The sequence below is a fragment of the Mytilus californianus genome, unplaced genomic scaffold (assembly GCF_021869535.1).
Source record: "Mytilus californianus isolate M0D057914Y unplaced genomic scaffold, xbMytCali1.0.p SCAF_8, whole genome shotgun sequence".
Lineage (NCBI taxonomy): Eukaryota > Metazoa > Mollusca > Bivalvia > Mytilida > Mytilidae > Mytilus > Mytilus californianus.
This window is the reverse complement of record NW_026262734.1, coordinates 17989178-18013920: the sequence shown is the minus strand read 5'-3', so window position 1 is coordinate 18013920 and position 24743 is coordinate 17989178. Positions and strand designations below refer to the sequence as shown.

At 32.8% G+C, this 24743-nt stretch overlaps 1 protein-coding gene across 2 annotated transcripts; it reads right to left on the bottom strand.

The window, feature by feature from the left end:
• Positions 1-6495: 6495 nt before the first annotated feature.
• On the bottom strand, positions 6496-24462 carry LOC127710720 (uncharacterized). Of its 2 annotated transcripts, none has more exons than XM_052216681.1 (3): positions 24335-24462; positions 10725-12679; positions 6496-6987 (listed from the first exon to the last, which is right to left on the bottom strand). In XM_052216681.1, exons 2-3 carry the CDS (start codon positions 12652-12654, stop codon positions 6656-6658), a joined length of 2262 nt encoding a protein of 753 aa, XP_052072641.1. In that variant the 5' UTR covers positions 12655-12679; positions 24335-24462; the 3' UTR covers positions 6496-6655. The 2 variants fall into 2 exon arrangements, with proteins under 2 accessions (XP_052072641.1, XP_052072642.1); XM_052216682.1 differs by lacking the exon at positions 24335-24462 and adding an exon at positions 17508-17575.
• Positions 24463-24743: the final 281 nt, after the last annotated feature.

Below are 24743 nucleotides of genomic sequence, written 5' to 3'. Positions count from 1 at the left end.
TTCTTACTTACCACCCATCTCTCAAAAACAGCTTCTGTGTCATTCGTGAGCATTGGAAAACAGTTGAAAAGAATTCCAAACTATCCAAGATTTTTCCCGAGCCTCCCATGATAGCTTTTAGGCACCCCAATAGTCTGTGGAACCTGCCAGTGCGGGTTGAAGTGTCTGATAATAGAAGTACTTCTGGAGAATGTCGTTCGTGTGATGAAAAACGCTGCAAACGCTGCCTACAGATGCATCACTCATCAACTTTTCACAGTAAGGCAACCGAAAATAACTATAGGATATTTTGCAATGTAACCTGCAAAAGTATGAATGTTATTTACATTTTAGAATGTTCGGTTTGTGGCCTCTAATATGTTGGTGAGTCAAAGCAGCCTTTCCACAAACGCCTCAATGGCCATAGGAGTTATATCTCTATGAAGCCACTTCTCCCAGTTTCTCAGCATTTCAGACAGTCGGGTCACAAACTTGATGACTTTAACCGCATGAAAATCCTAGTGATTGAACAGAACATTCACTGGAGTGATGCCCAGCGACAGGTTCGGGAAAGCTTTTGGATAAAGGAACTAAATGTACATCATATAAACGGCATCAATAAGAAATACTAGCAGTTTTATTTTACACTCATTTTGGGATGTAAATATACACAGTCACGTATATTTGAGTATCGAGTTTTGTTTTATATTATTATTATGATGTTCAAGATTTTAATTAAATCAATAGACCAAACCTTACCTGTATTACTGAGCTATTTTACACGTACAATTAGTATTGTTAAAATTATTGACACTGACGATGGCTATTTGTTAAGCCGAAATATTTGTCAACACGATTTATAACATCATCTTCGTATATTACCATCTTATATTAGTACCGTTGTGCATATCTTTAGACTTATATATATAAATGTTTAAGAATATAACTTAAACACGCTAATTGATACATTTAAAAGTTCTATTAGATTTTAAATAGAAATACGCAATATTTCGCTAGACAAACTAGCTTCATCAGGCGTGTGCATCTCTCAAGGTGAAATCGGATGCATGACAAAAAAAATAAAAGTTTAACATGTTTATTGATGTTCTATAAAAAAATATATGTTTGTAGCTTAAACTACATAAAGTTGGAGTAAAAGTTTAACATATTTATTGATGTTCTATAAATTGTATGAATTTCTATAAATTGTATGATTTCAAGATTATTGTTTTGATTTGTCTCTCATTAAGTCCATCAGGTTCAAGAGTTCGTAACTGGTGCATCCAAAATCTGTCTCTCTTTTGTCTTCCTTGTGTATCCCAATTTTGGTTTTTCTCAATGATTTGAAATGTGACGTTTTCAAAATCATGCCCCTCTCTTAAAAGATGTCTTGTGATTGGGCAGTTTCTTTCTTTTGTATAAAATGGCCGATGGTTATTTAGTCGGATGTTAAATGGTGTTTCTGTTACACCAACATATTGCAACTTGCAAGTACCACACGTTAGAACATAAATACAATTTTGCGTTTTGCAATGGATGTTATAAATATGTTGTATTTAAATATGTTGTAAAAATACAAACATATTTTATAACATCCAATTGCAAAACACAAAATTGCCTTTATGTTATTTTATAGAACATCAATAAAAATGTTAAACTTTTACTCAAATTGTGTGTAGTTTAAGCTACAATTTTTTTTTGCATGCATCCGATTTCACCTTGAGAGATGCACACGCCTGATGAAGCTAGTTTGTCTAGCGAAATATTGCGTATTTCTATTTAAAATCTAATAGAACTTTTAAATGTATCAATTAGCGTGTTTAAGTTATATTCTTAGACATTTATATAATTTCAATTCAGTAACTGTATCGTTTTATTTTCACAAACTGATCCACGCCTAAATTTGTTGCTATTTTTAGACATTATATATATGCATATCTAAACATAAAATGTTTGACAATTATGGTTTTGATTGAGTTTAGATAACTCAACCAAAACAATTCCTATTTGTTCAACAGTTACATAAACAGTGCACAAAGCACGCAAAGTACAATCTTAAATGGACGGCCAAGCAAAAGTGTTTTCTGTGGATTCATCATTATTCGTTGGATACCAATTTTCGTGGGTTTCGTGGGTACAGATGAACCACGAATTCAAATGTTCAACGAAAAAAAATTTTCTAAAGGCTTTATATGCAGAGATTTACAAAACCACGAAATCAAATATCCACGAAAATGCAAGTTTTTCTCAATCCACGAAAATTGATACCCACGAAATAAATGAATCCACAGTAGGACTAAACACTACACAAAGCACGCCAATTCAGCACCAGTATACAACAAAGTTCGCTGTAGAGTTCTATGTTTTCATTTTGTTTAAATATAACAGATATGAATTACTATCTGCATACTTGAAAATACTTCTATGTTCCTCAAAGAAACAGTGATGAACATAGTATTTTCAAGTATGCTCATCATTAGGTTTAAACTTAGAGCTGTTGAATTCAGTGAAAAGAAATCTATTTGCTATAGTCTAAAACCTGCTGTACTACACGGAATGATTGTTATCTCGTACACTTCCAGTACACTGATTGTTACTTGTTATTGTACAACGTGGGACAATCAGGATGACACCGGTACTCCATGAACTCGACCATTTATTTTTTTTAGTCATATTAATTGTTTTGGAAAAATTCTTTGACACAAACTATAGTTCAATATATTTATAATTTAACCGCAAACACCATCTGTGTGTTGAAAATAGAAATCCACAATTATAAATACTTTCAGCTAATTAAAATTTAGTCACCTACATGTTACATGCACACTATACAACATTCATTGGTCACGTGACTGGTTGTAATCTTTTTATCCCTTTATTGGCATTATTAAAAGCCCTTTGTATTGATTTTGAATATTTGTTTTATTTAATTCAATATTATTGATAGAGATTTTGACATTTAACCTTACAAAAACTTAAAATACTGGCAAGAATTCAAATTACCCATGTGAAAAATGCTGATAAAATTACAACATTAAATTAAAGTAAAGATTCGAACACAATAATCGAATTTTCCGTTGGTCAATATACAATTTATGTTTAGATTTAAAATCATGAAAACAGAATGCTAATAGTCAAATATTTTAAGTAGATTTTGTACTATTTCTTAATTAAAACTAAATTTTACTAACAATATTTGATATTGTCCTTTTATCAGATTGCAATAAAGCCGTTGACATTAAAGGTGTCATTACATTAATAAGAATATTGGTATGATAATAAGTATTTTTGAATCTTAATATAACGTGTATAATATGTATAATATGACGAGTTGCATTTTCGAGAGCTAACATTCAAGTATATCATATATATTGTTTCATGCTAATTTCAACGTTTACCTTATCTTCCAATGTTTATAGATATACGAAAGACCAAAAAGAGTCGCTTGTGATTGTAAAAGAACAACAAACGATGGAGATTGTGGGTAAAATTCCTGATCGAATAACCCCCAGGACTTAAACTGCAGCTATTTTCTGCTTGTCTGATGAGTTTACTGTAACGTACGAGTAAGAACATGGTCGGCTTCTATTCAGAATAATAGACCTGGAAGAGGTGAGAAGCCTTCCTAAGAACTATTACCCTGTAAGCTGGCATTTTTTAATTCCCACAAATCATGTATTGGGCAGTTTATGTTCGTATAACTAAATCAACATGTTTTCGCCCTGAATATGTTTCAATACCTATATGCTTGACGGTAAAAAAAATTCCGGAGAGACCGAATTAATAATGCATTATTATTTGGCATTAAGAGTATAAGAACATACACATGTACGAATACTCGACATTCTTAAAATAATATTGCAAGATAACTGATCATTTACCTTGAGACATAAAACTAGCCCTTATATTTTACTATTGTCTATATCATATCAATACAAGATCAAACATTATAATATATTCAAACTAAAGGAATCAAGAGGTATGGAACTTTTTGACACAATCGACAACTTCAATTTACCTCGACATAATTATACCTTTGCTTAATAAAGCGACTTTGGAATGGTGTATAATGGTAGTGATGCCTGTTCGTTCATCCTTCTGTCTTATTTACCCGTTCTTAAAAACACTCTGATGTTCTCTTTCATATACACCAAAGGGGAAGCACTTCTATTCTATAAGGGGATGACATCGCGTACATCTTTTACTATTTGATTCCTTTAGAATATTTTCTCACGTTTTGTATATGAATACATTAAAGAGTTGTGAGGAAAACGTCGAAGAAAAAAACAGCAAAAGAGCCACCTTACCCAATTAGACATCAAGAGGCAAACAATCGCCTTATAATATTATAATACCTCGTTCAATGAAAATCAAGAAAGATCTCAAAATTGAGCATTCAATACCGCTTCAATTATTGTAAATGTTTCTAGAAAATATGATCATACGAGTTCTATAGTCTGTTGATTTTGAAGTGCCTGATTACATCCCAACATCGATCTCTATACTTTCAAAACGGTTCCTACCGAAACGTAGAAAGGCCGTGTAAGAAAAAAACAATATGTAGGTCATTTTGTCAATAATGAATTATAAAATAAGTTCAAATATATAGGAAAGAAAAAACTGAGAATATAAATATTTTAGAAGTAGTCCTCGTAAGAATTTGGGATATCAAAATTGTGTAACAAACCGCATGAAAGGCTACACATCATCATTTTGTCAATCAGCTGTCAAGTTTGTGTAGATTGAAATAAAATGACTGATATTTTTCAATTTACTGCCTTTCAAGAACAGATATTTAGCATGCATTTTACAAAAGATTCTATATGATATTACGAATGATATCTATTTCAGTGTGTTTTATAGTGCATTCTATAGAATTCATATATCATCCGGTAAGAGGAAATATAAAACACTTCACATGTATATGATTTCACCTTTAGATTTTCTATCGATGAATAAGATTTTGTATAATTGTTTAATGGGCTGGGCCCGTATGCATAAAGCTACTTAAGAAAAGATCTGTTCCGAACGGACGGATTTTTCTACATGTCCTACGATAAATTAGTATTACGATTGGATATCTTAACTTAAGTAGCTTTATGCATATGGGCCCTGGTTCTTAAGTATATTTCTCAGCGTGTTGTTTGGCGAATCAATATCTATTTTAAGAAAAAAGGAGTAATGATTTAACAGCACTAAACAAATGTAAAAAGAGGGAAATAAAACACCTACCAATGCAAGAAAGACAATGACGAATGAACAGCAGTCCACAATACACTACACAGAAAACTTAACATAAAAAATAACACGTTTTACTTGTGTTTGACCCTTTTTGTCTTGAGCAAATAAAAGTATCTTAAACTTAAATCATAAACCAGAGTGAACTGTGGTAATCTGGAAAGAGTTCATGCTCCTCTAGTACCATCTATTGTATTACTCCTTTCATGTAAAAAAAAAAAAAGGCTGCACGCTGCATTCGGTCATAGTCATAGACAAGGAAAATAGAGCAGAGTTGTGGAACGTATCGGAATTCTGTGGTATAACTTTTGCCAATTCGTTCATGTAGCCAGACATTATGATTAAATGGATCGTTCTTCAAGCTTTTTTTTTTGTAAACATTCAAATTTATTATAATGGTGCGAAATACCACTTTCCTCGTCACTTTATCATGCGTCCATATATGTAAAACCCTATATATGTCGTATAATATGCACAAATTTGACCAATTTGATCAATACACACATAGAGAACCACATAAGACATGTCACCTTTATAGGATTCAGCTAATAGAAAATCGCCTTGCTCAATCTTTAGAGTTCTATATTGTCTTTTGTGTACTGTTGTTTGTTTGTCTTTTTCTTTTTTAGCCATGGAGTTGTCAGTTTATTTTCGACTTATGAGTTTGAATGTCCCTTTGGTATCTTTCTTCTCTCTTTTAAAGGAAAGGAAAGTTTACAAAAGGAATGACAAGTCATCCTACTTGTAAAACAGTTTGGTATGACGACATCCTAAGCATGCTTTGGGCATTTTTATACATTTGCCCTATCGGAAAACCAATAACTTGACAGTGTAACTTAATGTACGAAACGAACATATGAAGTACCCGGCAAATAAATATATAAAAACAAGTACTAATATACTTCATTCAATAAGATGAATATTTGTGGACAGGAGCCTTTATCTCTCTTAGGTTCTTTTTTTAACTCTTAGTTTGTTGAAACATTGAAAAGTGATACGAGAGTTAATTTGGTCTGTGGGAGAGCTTCCCATACAAGTCCCATTTGACGAAGAGGAACATTTTCTATAATTGTCCCTGCAGGTACTTGTAAAATACTACAGTTAATATTGCATTATACTTCAGTAAATAAAAAAATATTTAAAAAAACAATACTAGCGTATGAACATAATCTTCACGGAAGTTTCATATGTCTGGCGGCTTTCAAACTTTTTCAATGGCTATGAGAATTCTAAGATTGGATAACCTAAGAAAACAGTTTGAACAAAAGAAAAAAAAGGCACAGTATTGGTGATTTATGATTATATACCAACACTTGTTTAATAGTATCACAGCTGACTTTTTATAACTTCAGTACACATGTTGATAACAATAAACGTATTAACAATAAAGACAAATTGTATATGCAGCAGAACAAGCATGAATCAATGTTACTCCATGTTAAACAAATACTTCTACAACCTTCTTTTTCACGATTTTCGATGGAGGAAGAGTTCCTCCGAATGGTGAAAATGGTCTTTGGTCGGATCCTTCTTCCGATCCCGCTAATGACGGTCGCCACATTTGTTTATTGAACTTTTTCACTAACACTGGAGGAGTCCTCCCAGACGCAGACTCGTTTTGGCTTGCAAAGTCATGCTGTGCACGCATGGGCTGAGTTCGCATTGGCTGTGCACGCATCTCAGTAGAATTGCCATGAGTCTTTTTCATTACTGAATGTTCTAAGAGTGATTTGCGGATGTCTTTGTCATTTTTCCTTCCAATTAAGGGTCCTAAAATGTAGATAAGTTCTTGTTTATACTTTTTTTTAAACATGATGACAGATATCAAACATTGATAAGTATACTTATATTTATAGAACATATTACATTGATCAAGTGGACTTTCTGCAAATAAGCATAATCTGTCCCAGTCGCAAAACCCGTTCTGTTTTCCTATTGCTATTTACTGAAATCGATGCATATGTACGTTCGTGCTAACATTCCGTATGAAAACGCACATACAATATTGAAGAAAAGATATTTTTCTATACATTTACTGGATCTAAGTGAATTGGTACTCCAAAATGTATTGTTCCGGGACAATTAGGTAGTCATATATATAAAGTAAACAAATACCGTTTAAGGTTTGGTACCATTAAAACGTTTAAACCCGCTGCAATTGTTTGCACCTGTCCTAAGTCAGGAATTTGATGTTCAGTAGTTGTCGTTTGTTGATGTGGTTCATGATTGATTCTCGTTTCTCGCTTTTTATATAGATTAGACGGTTGGTTTTCCCGTTTGAATGGTTTTACACTAGTAATTTTTTGGGGCCCTTTATAGCTTGCTGTTCGGTGTGAGCCAAGGCTCCGTGTTGAAGACCGTACTTTGACCTATAGTTGTTTACTTTTATACATTTTGACTTGGATGGAGAGTTGCCTCATTGGCACTCATACCACATCTTCTTATATCTACTATATGTTATTATGTATCTACACGTTGGATATGGGCTCATATTCTATATCAGTATTTTATATCCCATGAACCGTTAGGCGAAGGGAATAAAGGGCACTGACAGGGGGCCCGTATCCCATGTGAAGCCCGAATAAAATTTGTATTATTTCTGATTCAGATCTTTGTTTTCATGGGCTCATAAACCCTGCCAATGTAACCAATTAAGTTGCATGATTAGCCGGGATATTTCACTCCAGTATAATATGATGTAAAATAATCTATCCATGTGAACAAACTCCATTCCACATGGATTGATATGATTTAAGCTTTTGATTTCATCAGATCTGGATGTCATTTATAAGGAAAACCATGAATGACAAATACTGACATGTATTTTATATATTATATAGTTCTGGCAGCGACTCTTTTCACAAAAAATCTTAACAGTAAAAATACTCGTAAGTCATACACATTTCAGTATAACTTACGATCAATTTTAATCGTAAGATTTTTTGTGAAAAGAGTCGCTGACTTGTTCACGTGTTTGTAGATATACAAATGTTACTAAATATACCTTGCAGTTATTCATATATATATTTCAAGCACGACCAAACTTTGTTATTCCATACAATAAACTTTAGTTTACAAGTCAAATATTTTGTTTCCCCTCCCTTGTATAATTTAACTATCAAAATATTTATCCTCTTAAAAACTTGACTACAAATTCTACAACGTTAATAAATTTAAATATTGTTGACAGCATTACTATGCTAAGATTAACAATCAACATTAAGATTTGTGAATAAATTATAAAGACACCTATATTATAGTTTAACTCGTCTAAACGTTATTCATTAACAGTAATTTCGTAAAAGTTTCTAAGGTAATACTGACTTGTGGTGTCTTTACTAAAGAACGAAAAGTATATGACGGTGTTTTCTTTATTATAACTTACAATAATTGATGAGCAGGCTAAAGTTATAACTATGCAATCTAAAACAGTTTGAAGCAAAAATTCAAACAAACAAGTTGCATTACAATGCATTTACTTCTAAAGTATCGTTCAAAAGTCCCATACCCTATTATCGGTCCATCTGTTCAGGAAGTATTAATGGATGTGTTTTTCAAATTGAACGCTTTGACTATTGTTTTTTCTGATGTTCTTACCACAGTTCGTGAATCTTCCAACAGAAACAAAATAAATTACCCATTGTTTTTTTGTTTTGTTTGATAAAATAGAAAATGCGCTCATGACATTTATGTCAATGGAACGCCAAATATAGTTACAGATATGTATTTTCATAGCAAGGGAATAAGATACCATATTTCCCTCGGACCTTTAACTATGGTGGCGAAATATTGATTACAGCTTTCTGAAATTCAGACAACATAGGGAATTTGTAGCGCAAATGCAACTGCAACTTTTACATATAAAAATAAGAAGATGTGGTATGATTGCCAATGTGACAACCCTCCACCTACTACAGATCACCGTACGGCCTTCAACAATGAGCAAAACCTATACCGCATAGTAAGTTATAAAAGGCCCGAAATGACAAATAAAAAACATTTTTTTTTCCATTTCAGCAATCGTTCTTATTGTGTATACAAAAATTGGTCACCGAATAAAATAAACCATTCCATTTCAATGTAAAATACTTAATTAGAATGATTATCTTCAATTCAAATAACTATAATTATACATAACGTGGAAACACATACCGGTATACAAAAGGTAAACAGTATACAATCGATTCTTTGAAGACGAATTGAAAAAATATAATTGAGGAAAACATTTGCATTTTTATTTTAATTGCGAATGAAGCGTCATTGAAACAATTCGTTAAAAATTTGATATATTATCGCTTTAAAAAGGATTAATAAAAAACATACATTGATACTTCACAATATACAACTTAAGAGAAACTATAACAAATCTTAGAAGATACAATAAAATGAATAACCCAGGAAGAAAGATAAATCTACAAAATTATATAAACTGCTAACTTTTTGATTTTTCATCATAATGAAATACATAGATCTCCATATCCATATAAAATTAAACAACAGACTTTAAAATGAGGTATGCAATGGATTCAGTTGTTAATTTCTGTCATTTGGTCTCTTGTGTTGAGTTGTCTCATTGGCGATCATACCACATCTTCTTTTTATATCATACAGTGATTGAAATGAATCCACTTACTTATTATTTTTCTAATACAATAAAAAAAACTTCCCAAAGTAGAAAGACATAGCTATTGAGAAATGTTCTGACTTCAGTCAATTCAGTAAATGGTGGTTCTATTCTATAAGAAACATCCTTATCTGACCATAATGATTTCTTATGATTTATCAAATTCGTCATTCTGAAAAGTTTCGAAATTTCAAGATTTATTAACTCCCTCAAAGATTGCACATTATCGAGAGCGAAATATTTATAACAAATTACAATAAAATGCAAAGTATCCAATACTGCAGTGTAGTATAAAATCATCATAGATATCAGGATTAAAATTATGTATGCCAGAAGCGCGTTTCGTCCAACAAAAGACTCGTCAGTGACACTCGAATACAAAAAGTTAAAAAGGCCAAATAAATAAAGTACGAATTTGAAGAGCACTGAGGACTCAAAAATCCCGAAAGCATGTGATTTGAGACTTTATATCTAGTAATTAGCATACTGACCACTGTTGGACATTCATGTGATTTGAGACTTGATATCTAGTGATTAGCATACTTACCACTGTTGGACATTCATGTGATTTGAGACTTTATATCTAGTGATTAGCATACTGACCACTGTTGGACATTCATGTGATTTGAGACTTTATATCTAGTGATTAGCATACTGACCACTGTTGGACATTCATGTGATTTGAGACTTGATATCTAGTGATTAGCATACTTACCACTGTTGGACATTCATGTGATTTGAGACTTGATATCTAGTGATTAGCATACTTACCACTGTTGGACATTCATGTGATTTGAGACTTGATATCTAGTGATTAGCATACTTACCACTGTTGGACATTCATGTGATTTGAGACTTTATATCTAGTGATTAGCATACTTACCACTGTTGGACATTAGATTCCTCGGAGACCTTATAACTGGATTAACTTTTCTGGCAACGATTTTCCGCCGATCAATGGCGCTATCGGTTTCAGTTTGTTTTGGATAATTGTTATCATAATCCTGATAAGCACTTTCATTATTATGTTTCTTTTCAACTTTATCAACAGTTTCACGATCTGAAAATTGACTAGAATGTCTAAGTTGCCTATCAAGTGTTAAAGATTTACCCGTATTGACACCACTTTGAAAGCCTGTGGGATGCCCATACGTTGTAAAGCACTTTGTTATCGCCCCTGTCGGACATCCGTTAGGCGATGATGGTTCCAGCGAATTATTTTCGTCATCATCCAAACTAAAATCACCATTTGAAACAATTGGCTTTCTTCTACTATCCATTGTAAAACTTCGAATTGGAGAATTTATTTTACCAATAAGACTTTTATTTGCTCCAGAAGAAGTCAAATTCAAATTTTCCTTTTTTGGATCGTTAAAATTTACTTCTTTATGTCTCGTGCTTTCGAATTCAAACGTTTGCTCTCGTACTATTCCAGGCGGTCTTTTAATAACTGATTCAGAAGATAATGAAGTATTTGCGGGTCGCCATTTTTTCACTAAGGGCGGATGATATTCCGCTGATCTGAATTCTGTTATATCTTCATCATATCCATTCAAAAGTGGCGGACATAAATTAGAAGATTGATTTTCAGGGAAAAAGTTGTTAATTTTATGATTCTGTAGTCCTGGACTTTTTTGTGCACTATCAATACTTTTATTGTGCGTAAATTTTGCAGCTCTAGTACAAGCAACGGCAGTTATAGTTGATATTTTTCTCGTATCAGAGTGAGATGCATCAATCGAAGACAAAGTACCATTCGTAAAGTCACTTCTCTCATTATCTGTTATTCCACTGAACGAATTATTCCTCACGATTTCCACTTTCTGTTTAGATTCTGGATCTTGATATGAAATCGACCTCTTCGAATTGTTTTCAAGAGGTGACATATTGTGCACGCCGCCATTTTGTGCGTTTGGTAAACTATTTTCTGTTACGTCATATCTTTCACTGTTTTCCTCCTCTTCCGAATCCGAATCCGTCAAAGCATGTGAATGCAAATTGCGGATTGTTGAATAAAGATCAGACATGGAATACCTATTTGCGTTTTTGAAAATATCTTTTAAAACATCACACTGATTACAATAATTTCCAAATTTTATAGGGAATTCATAGTCACTACTCTTTCTTCTGTTAATACGATTATCTGTGATTTGACCGAAACATGATTGTGCATTGTTTGGTGGCCTCGTATTACCACTGTTTACGAAACCTTCTTTAGAAATTGTCTGTAACAGTTTAAGCAGCTTATGAGGCTTTAAATTTACTTTCTTTTGACCAACATTAGGAGTATTACGATCAATACTACTAAAGCTTGTTAAAAAATTACAACAGATATCACATGAATTCCGACTCTTTGGCTGATCTGCAAAATGAACTCTTTTTTCTGATTTAGCCTGATGTCTGAAATGAGCACGTTCAGAATTTCCCACAGCACTTTTAGACCGGCGAAGAAATTTGTTTTCAGTAAAAGAATGCACTAGTTTAGAGTGGTTCGAATCACCAAATTCTGGAATGTCAAAAGATTTTCCTTTTAATCCAGTGTCACTATATGTTGATCCTACTTCTTTAGAGCTTTCTAGTTCTTTGCAGAAAGAAAATGGTATATAACCAACTTTTCCTTCATACGTTCTTATAAACACCCAACCTCCTACTTTATACACCAATTGAACAATATCACCTTCCGAGACGAGGATTTCCGAACTCTCTGTGTCGTTCGGGACAAACGTGTATTGTACCAATGCAGGATACCCTAATTCTTCCGTTGGCTCATTGCCCGGATTAGGAGGATCACGTGATCGCTTAGCAGACGACATGTATTCGAAAGGTCTTACAAGGTATCTGAAGAAGAATAATATATAAATAAGTACGTTAAAGGAATTTATTTTTAAATAATTGCTGTTTTCAAATATTATTATGACATATTTTAATAAGACCAATAATCCTATTGATGTGGAAATCTACTTGGCTATTGATTTGTGAGGTGATTCGAGACAAAAAATTTTGTAAGATGTCCAGATGTATATACAGGGTGTTAAAACAAGCATGCAGGACATTTTATCATTCTTTTCAAAGTGATTTAATCTTTTTACAATCACTTTAAGTGTGGAAATGTTTGCCAAGTATATGGGTAATGGATTATGTAGACTTTTAAATATGGCTGTGAAAATATATAAGGTTAAAGTTTAATATTTCAACATTGATGAAATTGCTGAATTATAACAACATACAAATGTTTAAATACGTATAAATATATTATATTGAACAAAATCTTATCAAAAGAAAGAGGGGGTGGGAAGACTTTCAAAAGTTAAATCTAGAAATTAAATTACTTATTCAGAAATCCTTGTATAGAAACAGAACTTGAATATGTAGATATTAATAATACATAAATTTTACGTTCAGTTCTTATATTCGGTGCACTTTAAATTTTCTAGTTTAATAACCAGTTCAACAAATGTTGGAGAAACAGATATTGTTATTACAATAATAACGTTATTGTTGAACGACAAGCAATACATATTATATGAATAAACTTTATTTCTTACTGTACACAACATTTTGTTGAGGTAATTAACATTTGTAAAAAACCGAAAGCATGACAGATGCAAGGTGTTCTTAAAACTAGTATTTTAGTTTTAAATTTTTAAAACTAATTATGTTATCCTACAGTTTCGCAAAATGTGAATGAAAACAGTAACGGTTCGTTTAAATGCTAGTTAATGCCACTTTCGTTGCATTTATACAATTTCATAGGGAGTAGTTTTATGGGTAAACCATTCAAAAATGCCTAGTATGATAAACCATGTACCTTCACGATTAAGTAAGCGACAGGCTCCATCATATGGCAAAGTCACATTGAGCATGGAGACGTCAATCAGGATTGCAATAAGAAATCAATTTAAGGGTTAATTATTAACAATATAACGTGTTGAGAATTGACCTGCTGCTATACTCAATAAAATAACCAAAGCAAGACTATAGATTCTCTAAAGACTTAAAAGCAGATCACGCAGCAAACAAAAAACTCCGAGGGATCATACATTCCCACTCCTTACCATTTCGAAACTTTTCGAACGCTGTAACGAGATGGTTGACCGCAATGGGATATTTGTGCCACATTTGATCATGGATAAGTTTAAACTGTCGTAATCACAATCCTGTCTCGTTTCCTAGATTGTAACACCACCGACTGAAACTTATCACTGAAATGTGTACATACATGGCGGGTGTCTACAGTTTAGCAGGATCTACTTAACTTTCTGGATTTTTATGGGGTTCGTGTTGCTCAGTAATTAGTTTTCTATTTAATGTTATGTGGGCTTGTTTGTCTTTTATTGGTTTTTGTTTTTCCATAGCGATGCTTTTTTCTCTTCGACTTATGGGTTTGGAATGACTCCTTGGTATCTCCCTTCTCTTATGTATCAATATGTCAAAATCACACTTTGTTACTACATCTTACCACAACATATATTAAAGATTACGTAAAAATTCAAATGAAATCCAGTAAGTGGCTTGAGGGAATTGTCGATAATAGATCCAAGCCAGTTCTCCTTACGAAGAAAGTATTTGCTTTGAACAAATTAAAAGCAGCAGGTACACAATGGCACTAGGGATTCTCCGGAATTTTCACTGAAATGAAGTAACTGATTTAGGAAAGATTGTGGGTAAAAAAAACATACATAACCTCTTTTGTAGGTATAGCATAAAGTCCATCTTTTGCTATTTAAAACCCAAAAACTCATTTAGATTGAAAATGAAATATGATAAAATACCTATTTAGCTGAGGGAAACACAAAACATATAATAGGTGCACAATGCCATGATAGGTAAGAAATATTAATTGAGAGTTTAGTTTACAAGAACGGACGTACACCATGGATTGATCGTTGTTTGTCCAGTGACTAATATAGCATATGACCGGATACGAAGAAAACTGACGAACAAAATACACAACTACTGTACACAACAAGAGAGACGTCATAGTATGCTAGTTTAAGGTCTCTTTGTAAGGTTCAACATTCAGGTAATACCAGTCATATTATTATTTTTAAAAGAGCCTTAGATTATTTAAAAGTCATTTCAGAATAAATTCTTAAATAACAATTAAATCGCATTAATTGTAATCGAAACTTATTCTGCTTGCGTCACGATAATTTGTCGAGAAAAATAGACCTAGTACATAAACACTGTCATTCAACAATTAAAATCTGGAGAAGAGCATTGACATTGCGTTTGCATTTATATATATAATTGAACGGACAAACCAATGTGTACAAACGTCATCATAAAGATTCGTGAACGTTTTCTTGGGAGTTATCGTGAGAAAACATGCAAATGTGCTTTGTTTTTGACGATAAAATCACACAGCTGTGGAACTCCAACTTCGATTTATTAATTGATTGATTGATTTGTTTGGTTGATTGGTTGATTGATTGATTGTTATTTGCTAAACGTAGAGTAGCAAAAACTTCACGCATTGTCAGATAGAGGATATCAACAATAAATCCAATTAGAACATTCTGCGAAACGGGTTAATCGGGATGAATGGTACGGAATATACACTGTCGCTGGAAAGGGAAGAGGCAGACACCTACAGACTGATACTGAGTACAAGGAAATGAATATTCAGTGGCTGAATATAACTATACATATTACATACGTTCATGTAAAATATTGATCACTACAGGCCAAAACTGGATGGAAAACAAAGGCGATTGAGTATCGATTATCTTAAAGGAATGTATAGGGCTACGCTATTGCTAAATTTTGCAGCTACAAGTATGTGGTGAAGAGAAGATTTGTTAAAGTATTTTCCCATACTATCCTACATGACTTTTAAACCATTCTTGGTAGTCAGTACCATCTAGGATTTTTGTCAAAACCGTCGCAAATATGAAAGGATAATTGTTTCAAAGTTATATGAATTAACGGAGATGCGGGTAGACAGCAACCTGACTGGTTCAACTTAATTTGAGTTTGAATACTATTATATTTTCTAAATAGTAACGGCGGTCATTTGCTTTCTGGGTTGGTTTTCATGACTTATAGTCGTCATCCCCATCAGACCAACAGAAATAATTCAAAAATGTAGCAAAAGGCAGACGATGAAAAAAATTACTGAATGACTGATATATGGTATTAGTTTTGGTCATTGTTGAAGGTCGTTTGACGAACTGTAGTTGTTTACATCCTCGTCCTTTGGTCCCTGGTGGATATTTGTTTCATTGGCAATCATACCACATCTCCTTTTTTATATTGTATAGGACACACAAAGAGGCCAACAAAGTACAAATGATAAACATCTGACCATTGAATTGTTTCGTACAGGCACAAAAGTATCACTATGTAACGGAGGCAACACTAGACATACGATGCATTTTACAATGTTACTTGGTTATAAGAAATAAACAAAAACAAATAAAGATTTATCTATTTTATCTATATAAGAATGAAAATAAATTGTATGTACACAAGTCAATAATCAAACTGAGTGGATTAAAAACAGAAATGCTGAAGGTCTAACCAAAGTCTTCATCAATGATCTACTTATAACAAAGGCAAAGCTTTTGAAGCATGCCGAATGGTCGGTTAATATTAAATGGACATAAAAACTCAAGCATAAAACGTTAGAACTGTTGATCAATTAAGAAAGATTTTACCTATTAAAATAAATGGAATTTAGGCTTCTGATTTTCTACATCAACTTCCATTGGTAAAGAAAATAATTCTTATGAATAGAAAATCTCTAGCGTGAAAATCTTTAACGTCTGAAAACAATAGTCTTCAAGCTTTCATTAATTGATTCAATTAAGAAAAATGAAATAGCAGTCATCTTAATTAAGTCCCTAGGAAAATATAAGGGCCATCAATTAGTAGGCAAAGCTAATAATAAAACTTTTTTTTATCTCGACGTGATAAATCTGGACTCGCATCAAAAAACATGTTTAACGTTAACTATTGTGTATGCATTCAATACCATTTTATATCAACCGAATCATTTTTTATAAACTGCATATAAGCGAACTCTCGGCAAAAACGGTAATTAGTTGACCAAAGGTTATAATGATTGTTGATTAATCAAGTCCCAGTGGCAAATATTTCTTGCATACATTATTTGCTATAAATGTCTTTGTGGTTTTCGATTTTTTTAATTCTTATGAACCGGGTTCAAAAATAAGAGTTGCATGACGCTAAATGGATTTCTCGGGACATGGTAATAAAAATAAGTGAATATCACAAGATGCACAAGAAGAAATACTTGACAACAAATTCCATATGAAAGTCTTCCATAATACAAATCACCTAGCAGATATCGAAAGCCAAAACACGCTAAAACTGCAGCTATTGCAACACGAACCACTTCTCCGCCAAGCATGCGGCACTTACAATTAATAGCAATGATTGGTTGGCTCAGAGTCAAATTAATATGTCCGGATAGTTAGACATTCTTTCCTATGAATTATTCCCTTCACAGCTAGCACGTTAATGATCCGACTCAGTGTATCGGTCTAGTTCAAAACAGGGTATCTCATATCTCGTTAACATTTTATGTCCTGTGTAGTGCATGAAATGCTTGTCGTTGGACGTTAAGCGCCGATTTACTAATGCATCTATGAAACAATTTTGAATTAAGGAAACTAACTTGACATATAAATAAAGTACTCACATTACTCTCACATAGAAAAACTACAGGACCACAAGGAAACATTTACAAGGATAACGCGGAAATGTTTTATCTTACAATACTATGAAACACAGGTATAATTCTATTCAGAGCTCAACGAATCCAAATCTCCTGTAGTAGTATAATTCAAACTTGAACTGTCATTTATTGTAAGAGAAAGATATACTCCAAACTTTGAGATATCATAAAATTTAGGACAGATTTCTATCTGAAAGCAACATGATATTAATAAAAAAAAAAGACAATTAGATACTATCGACACATAAAGCCTGCATGTATTTTGACTTCCCCTTATCAAACGGACTAGACTATCTTCACATCTGTAAAACATTGTTACGTGTACTATCTCATCATAGATAGGTATTCATAGATCTCTTTCAACCAAAAAGACTACTCACATTACACAAAATAAGACGGTACATACAGATTATACCCTTCTGGTCGTCGTGTAATTAGTTTATAAAATATCACATAGTATGAATTGACAGACATAACATCATCTTACTAGTGTCTAGGGTCAATGGTTAAAGGGATAATACACCATTGCGGTTTATTAAATTGTCTTCGTTCTCAAAATAATTTGTTTTATTATGTAACATGTGTTAAGGTGCATACAATTTTCTTTAATTTTGTATTCTGACATCAAAATGTAAAAATACATGTAAGTGTAAACGCAGATAATTACAAGATTGTTTTTTTTTGGGGGGGGGGGGATTCTTTAAAAATCAGTTTGTGGTTGTGTGGGGATGTTTCAAGTACCAAAAGCCAAATATAGAATCTTTCTAAAGAATTGTTGACAAAGAAGTTGGTAATCTTCAACGCACGTCATCATTAAACGTTCTTGACCCTACATCATAAATAGAGAATATAATATGGCTTTTTCAATATCACATCCGTATCAACCCGTGACACCAATATAATCAACAAAAGAGCTCTGCTCGAGGGATTATATTGGTTGAGGGTTGATACGGTGTGTGATATTGAACAAGCCATATCATATACACTTTATTATATACCTAAAGTAGATGTTATTCACGTGACATGACGTAATATAGATTCCCTTGGGATTTGAGCAAGCCTTTGCAACAGTTATTGATATCGCGATACGTCACCAAGCGCCACAGAAACAGATCAAGTGTCACGGACATGATTAATGAATCGGGTTGGAAAAGTCTCCAAGAACGACGCAGAGAGGCCAGGCTCGCAATGATGTACAAGATCGTCAACGACAAAGTAGCCATCAACAAAGACATGTACCTCCAGAGACCAACCAGAGTATCCAGACATACACAACAGCATGGATACATGGTACAAACAGCAACCAAAGACTGCAGGAAATGGTCCTTCTTTGTGAACACCACCAAAGACTGGAACAAGCTTCCCCCGGAGATCGCCACAGCACAGTCATTTGAGACATTCAAATCTCAAATGACCAACCTTACAAAATAAGATGAACATTTGTTTTTATCCTGTTTTTAACCATGCAGAACCAATTTGCCAGTATATTCAGAAAGTTGAATGTGGGCAGTATATGGAAGAAGAAGAAGAAGAAGAAGATATCGATGACGTGACGTCATACAGATTTAAGGTGTAATAAAGCCTGTGCATCCGTGACTGATATCGATATCATCACGGATGGCTGATACAGCACGATTGGAGTTGACCGTATTACAGATACAATTTATGTGTATTTACTACTAAGTATATAATAATGACTGTTAAGACATTCAAAGGTCCCAATAACTTCGTCTTATGTTGTTTTTATAATTTGGAATAGCAAGGCTTATATAGGAGCCGGGGAGAATCGCCCGCATTAAAAAGATGGGTAATATTTTGTTTGCCAGTTCTCTTTGGCAACAAAAAATACATAGAATAAGAAATGAAAGTGTAAGAAGACACTGAATTACCTCTAGACTATTATACTAAAGATGATTTTGACACCTTCAGAAGTCTCCCCGCCACACACACACACACACTTTCCAGTTTTCTCCTAGTACGCTTATAAATGTATACTCTTGTATGATAGCATAAGTAAGTATATGGAAATAGAAGCATCGACAGAAATGTAGTGATGACATATATACTACTTTGATACATCAGTGAGATACCAAAGGGATATTCCAACTCAAAAGTCGTAAACAGACTGATAAAGTCATGGCATTAAATAAAACGACGAAAAGATAAACAACAGTACACAGAACACAGCATAGAAAACTAAAGAACAAGAACCCTACCAAAAAAAAAATAAAAAAATTAGAGGTTTATCTCTTGAACAATATTTTCCAAATCACCTCGACCTTTGATATCCAACCGTAAAATTTACTAGGGTTATTTCACAAAGTGAATTCGAAACTGATGCATAATTGGAAGTCCATGGTACCTACAAGCTTGTAATTTTAAAGACGGAGTTATATTATGAAAATAAAAGTGTAATAGAGAGACAAACACACGGTCAATCACGCTAAAATCCCCGCCGCAGCTATATTGTATTGGAATATACCATAATTTCTTGTCATGATGTCTCAATTGTTGGAGAGTGTACCACAAACGATTTACCATCTCATTATTATAAAATATATCTCTGGATTATTAAATCAAATTCTTTATCAGTTAACTAATATGTCAATTAATGTATTTGTTTTACAATGTATTAGGCACTTTTTACATCAATTCGTCTTAAGAAACTGTATTATATAATTTACGGTCAATGTGGTTATAAACAATTGAAACCTCACCAAATAGTTTTTGTTTAGACCAGTACTTTATGTATATCATACAAAGAGCCAATTCCCAGTAAGGTGGGACATGACTGCGAATTTATATATAACACATCTGGAACAGACGACTGCACGGGTCTTACTGCTTACATTTCGAAATTTTACACCCTAGCTACCCTTCAGTGTGGTAAGAAAATGAATACATAAAGAGCAAATTATAACTATTATATCATAATTATAAGTGATTATCTCGTAATTTTGAGGTATTATCTTACCAATATGCTATACTAAATCTTACCATTTTGAAATTATTGTCAGAGAAAAATTCCTTTTGCAAGATTTGCAATAAATGTCACTTTACAGCCCCAAAAGAGCTAGGGCACTGGTAAATAACAAACATAGAGTAACATTCCAGAAATGATCCTACCAATATAATAAGTTAATTAACTGGTTATTGTCCCTCCCATTGTATTTATGTCCTATTGTTATTTGTTTGCAAAACACAAATAAATATGTAACAAAACTGTCAACAATGCGACGTTCTACAGTACTCGAAATCGAACCCACACATCAAAAATACTTTAAATGAAATTGAACCCGTGGAGCAAACTACTTATAAGATAATTAAATTTATGTGTTTCGAACTTGGTATTTGTTCATTTAAAGTATAATCTGTAATAATCTTGTCTTAAACTTTTTCAAACCTCTTTGAAGTATAAGTTTGGTTTAAAAATTTACAAATAAAATTTAATTGATACTCCGCTATTTTTACAATGGATCTAATTACAAGTTTGTACAGTTTCTGTAAGCATTTGAGGTATAATTATACAAAATCCTTTTATGTATGAGTGTATCAATATCTGTCTGGGCCTTTTATTGCTTACTATACAGTGCTGGTTTTGATCATTGCAGAAGACAATGCGATGGCCTATAGTTGCTTAAATCTATGTCATTGATCCCTGATGGATAGGTGTGTCATTGGCAATCATACCACATCTGCTTGTCCTTTATATTAACCTCAAACTTCTCTAGATGTCACTGTTAAATTCATCAATTGAAATGGACAACTCTCTCTTATCAAGTGTCCTATTGCCGAGGAAAGGAATCTCAGGAAGCAATTATACATATTTCCTACACCCTAGCTACCCTTTGGGTTTACTGTTTACTGTTTGAGTATAGAACAGCCTATATTCATGATTTTCTTAATAGTATGCTCCACAATTTTACAATTGTTTAAATTCCAAATCGAGTTACCTTATAAGATTCGTAATAATTGCTATGACAATATTATGAAACTCATCTCGATTATTATTATAACTGCCTGTACAACTGGTGATTTTTCGTCTCATTTAGAAAGTTGCATAGCTGTTGTAAGACGATATATATACCCATACATTTGTTACAATTTGCAGTTTTGCCAAGATTTAAACATTTTGATTTTAATTCATATAAGTTCGTTCTTCTGTTACAATTCAATTTAAAGTATATATAGCTCAAAACCAATTTAGGTAATTCGTTTTTAAAGCAAGTATTATTTTAATGGACATTTTGTAATAACATTAATTTAAACGTTTTCGGGCTTCAATAACAATATATATTCAATAGGTAGGTTCTGTAAAATGGGTCGACCGGGATGAATGGCAGCAATTTCAGCTGCAACAGAAAACGATGGCCCGTTGGATAGAGAAAAAAAAAGAGGTGAATGATACCAAAGGGATATTCAATCCCCCTGTCTTTGTTTTACTCACATGGTCGAAACCTCAAGGTTGTCAAATCCATCTGGAAATTGAATACAAGAGAGTCTATCTCCTATTCTTAAAGTAGTGTCTCACAATTTCAAATATTTCCATAAAATAAAAAATCACTACTTGTTGCTGTTGAATGTACGTTTACATAAAACAGCAAATTTTTCATCGCCAACCAAAATGAACAAATATGTACCCGGTAGATTAACTTTCAACATAATATTGGTTTGGATTACCGATGTCCTTCATTTTTATGATAAATACTAAAAATTTGACAAAATCTCTCAACATTGCTGTTTTGGACATTCTCTAGGCGTTTATAATTTCACGACCTGTTTAGAAATAATCCCAAATATTGTAAGAAACTTTTGTTGGCTGTTTCTATGAATTTAAGTAAAGATTGAATTACTTTTCTGAAAACAGCCCTGGTGTGAAATAAATACAGACGAAATTGGCCTTACTCTTTTTGCCCTCAAAGAGTTGTTGTGAAGGCTCTATGATGTGCAGAGAGCGTGCCACTCTCTCTACACCTACACGAGGAATCGGATTTAACTAATGTTACTTCGTATTTAAACATTCTGCATATCATAATGGACGCTCCTCTTTAGTATGTGGTTTACTGCCAGATCATAGAAGTCCAGAGATGAACTTATTTCTATACTCAGTCAACCCTTGGAGGAAGGCGTTAGATGAGAGAACCACGTCTACATTGTATCACGACTGAGCTACAAATTATTTAACAAAAATCATTACTTGATTTTCTTAAAAATAAAACGTATACTGACCTTTAATTGAACAGCAATTTGAAAGTCGCACTTTTCTATTTTTTCCCTAATAAGTCTTATTGCTTATTATCCATTATCACTAACACATTATACAATAAAGTATTTTTTAATCTTTAAGACACCTGTTCTTAAAAGATATTAATAATCATGTATAAGGGTACCTTGCTCGTGAACGCTGTAACAGTAAGGTAATTGTAACAGCTTTAAATTAATAAATAAATTATCATGGCAAACACAAATTATGCAATTGCACTACAACTAAGGTTGAAACTCTCAGAGGGAAAAAGTCAACATTAGACAATTTTAACTATATGATGTTTTGTTGATGTCCGTTAGTTTTGGGTAATCTCAGCATTTTCATGTATTTGAATTCCGTAATTTTTAGTCTCGATGATATAATTAATTGTAATCTCAGAATTACTTGTCATGAACACTGAACTCTGAATTAAACTGTCCATATGCCATTGCATTCCTCTTTAAATGAACTAAAGGAGATGATTGCATAAAACATACAGTCTAGATTACTTTAGAAAGATTCCATACGGATTCTTTTTTCCGCAATTTGATTGAGCGATAAAATATGTTTAGTATGATTCATATTTGCATTATTTGATTTCAAATATAAATATAATTGTCGACAGGATTCATTAAGTACCTGCATAGGATTTATACATTTCAATACAAAAAAGGGCTAGTCGCGTGTTTTCTGTCTGGTTTTTTTTGAGATATGGTTAAAATTGACGAGAAAGCAATTAACACCGATAAAATTGAAGCCCTTGAGGCTTTAAAATACAAATATATCCACTACATGAAATATGGTATACTACATGTATTTTTGATTTATTAATTTTCATAGTTTGTTATTGTGGTGATGGGTGCAGAAGTGTAAGCGTGATGTATTGTCGATTCCTTTCTTTGCTACGAGGCATCCAAAACTGCGATACTTGCATATAAAAAACACAATTGTATAGGCTTTAGCAGCTGGAACTGTAACATCCAATAAAGCATCAACAACCGATGAGTCACTAAAATGTTATGACTTTTGTTACCAATCCAACTTTTTAAATTTGTGAATCCGTCTATGAATGAATCTTCGAACTGTCTTGATTTATCCATGCAAAGTGTCTACTTCAACTTACTCGCGTTTCGCCCGTTTTGAACATAATATTCAAATATTTTTTTTTAATATTTTATTTTAAAAGTCAAAAAGAAAACAACACTTAAATCAAATGGAGTAATTTGAGTTACCACATGCAAAACCATCTGGTCTAACTACTGCGCTGGTTATATATACCCTCATAGAGAAAAACGTCCACCAGCAGTGATATCGACCCCGTGGTTGTTAAAACTCATCAAAGTTAACAGGCTTACAATTTAGTAAGATAGCCTAAAAAACATTCTAAATGTAAAAAATCTGATCTATTTTAAAAATGATCGACCATTCTGCTAAGCCGATCGGAATTATAATTTTTTTTTACAAAATACAATAGTTTGTGTGACGTCTTAAATTTTATGTAAATGGCAATTATTATTATTTCAATTTCTAAATTATGCATATTTACCATCATTTTCTTTCTTTCTTTTGACAGTGTCATCCTTTTGTAGAAGTCAGGCGTACTGTGTGAGGTTTGACCAAGTCATCTACAACCGGCAGTGTATATCAATTAAGAATATAATATGTTTAAAACAAACATAACAAAAAACCTTTACAAATAATATATCTGATATGGGTGTTCAATTATAAGAAAAATATCTATGGATTTTAAAAATCATTATCATAAATAATACAGAGTTGATTTGTATCGCAGGGAGTACGTAAATAGTATATTGAACCCATTCAATTCAAAGTTGGCATTAATTTTCGTATCAAGTGTTGGATGTTTGTTTTAGATTAATTTCTGCCTCGGCGGAATAAATGTTATATTTATTGTTAAAATACAATGGTTTATCTATCAATATGTTGTTACCCTG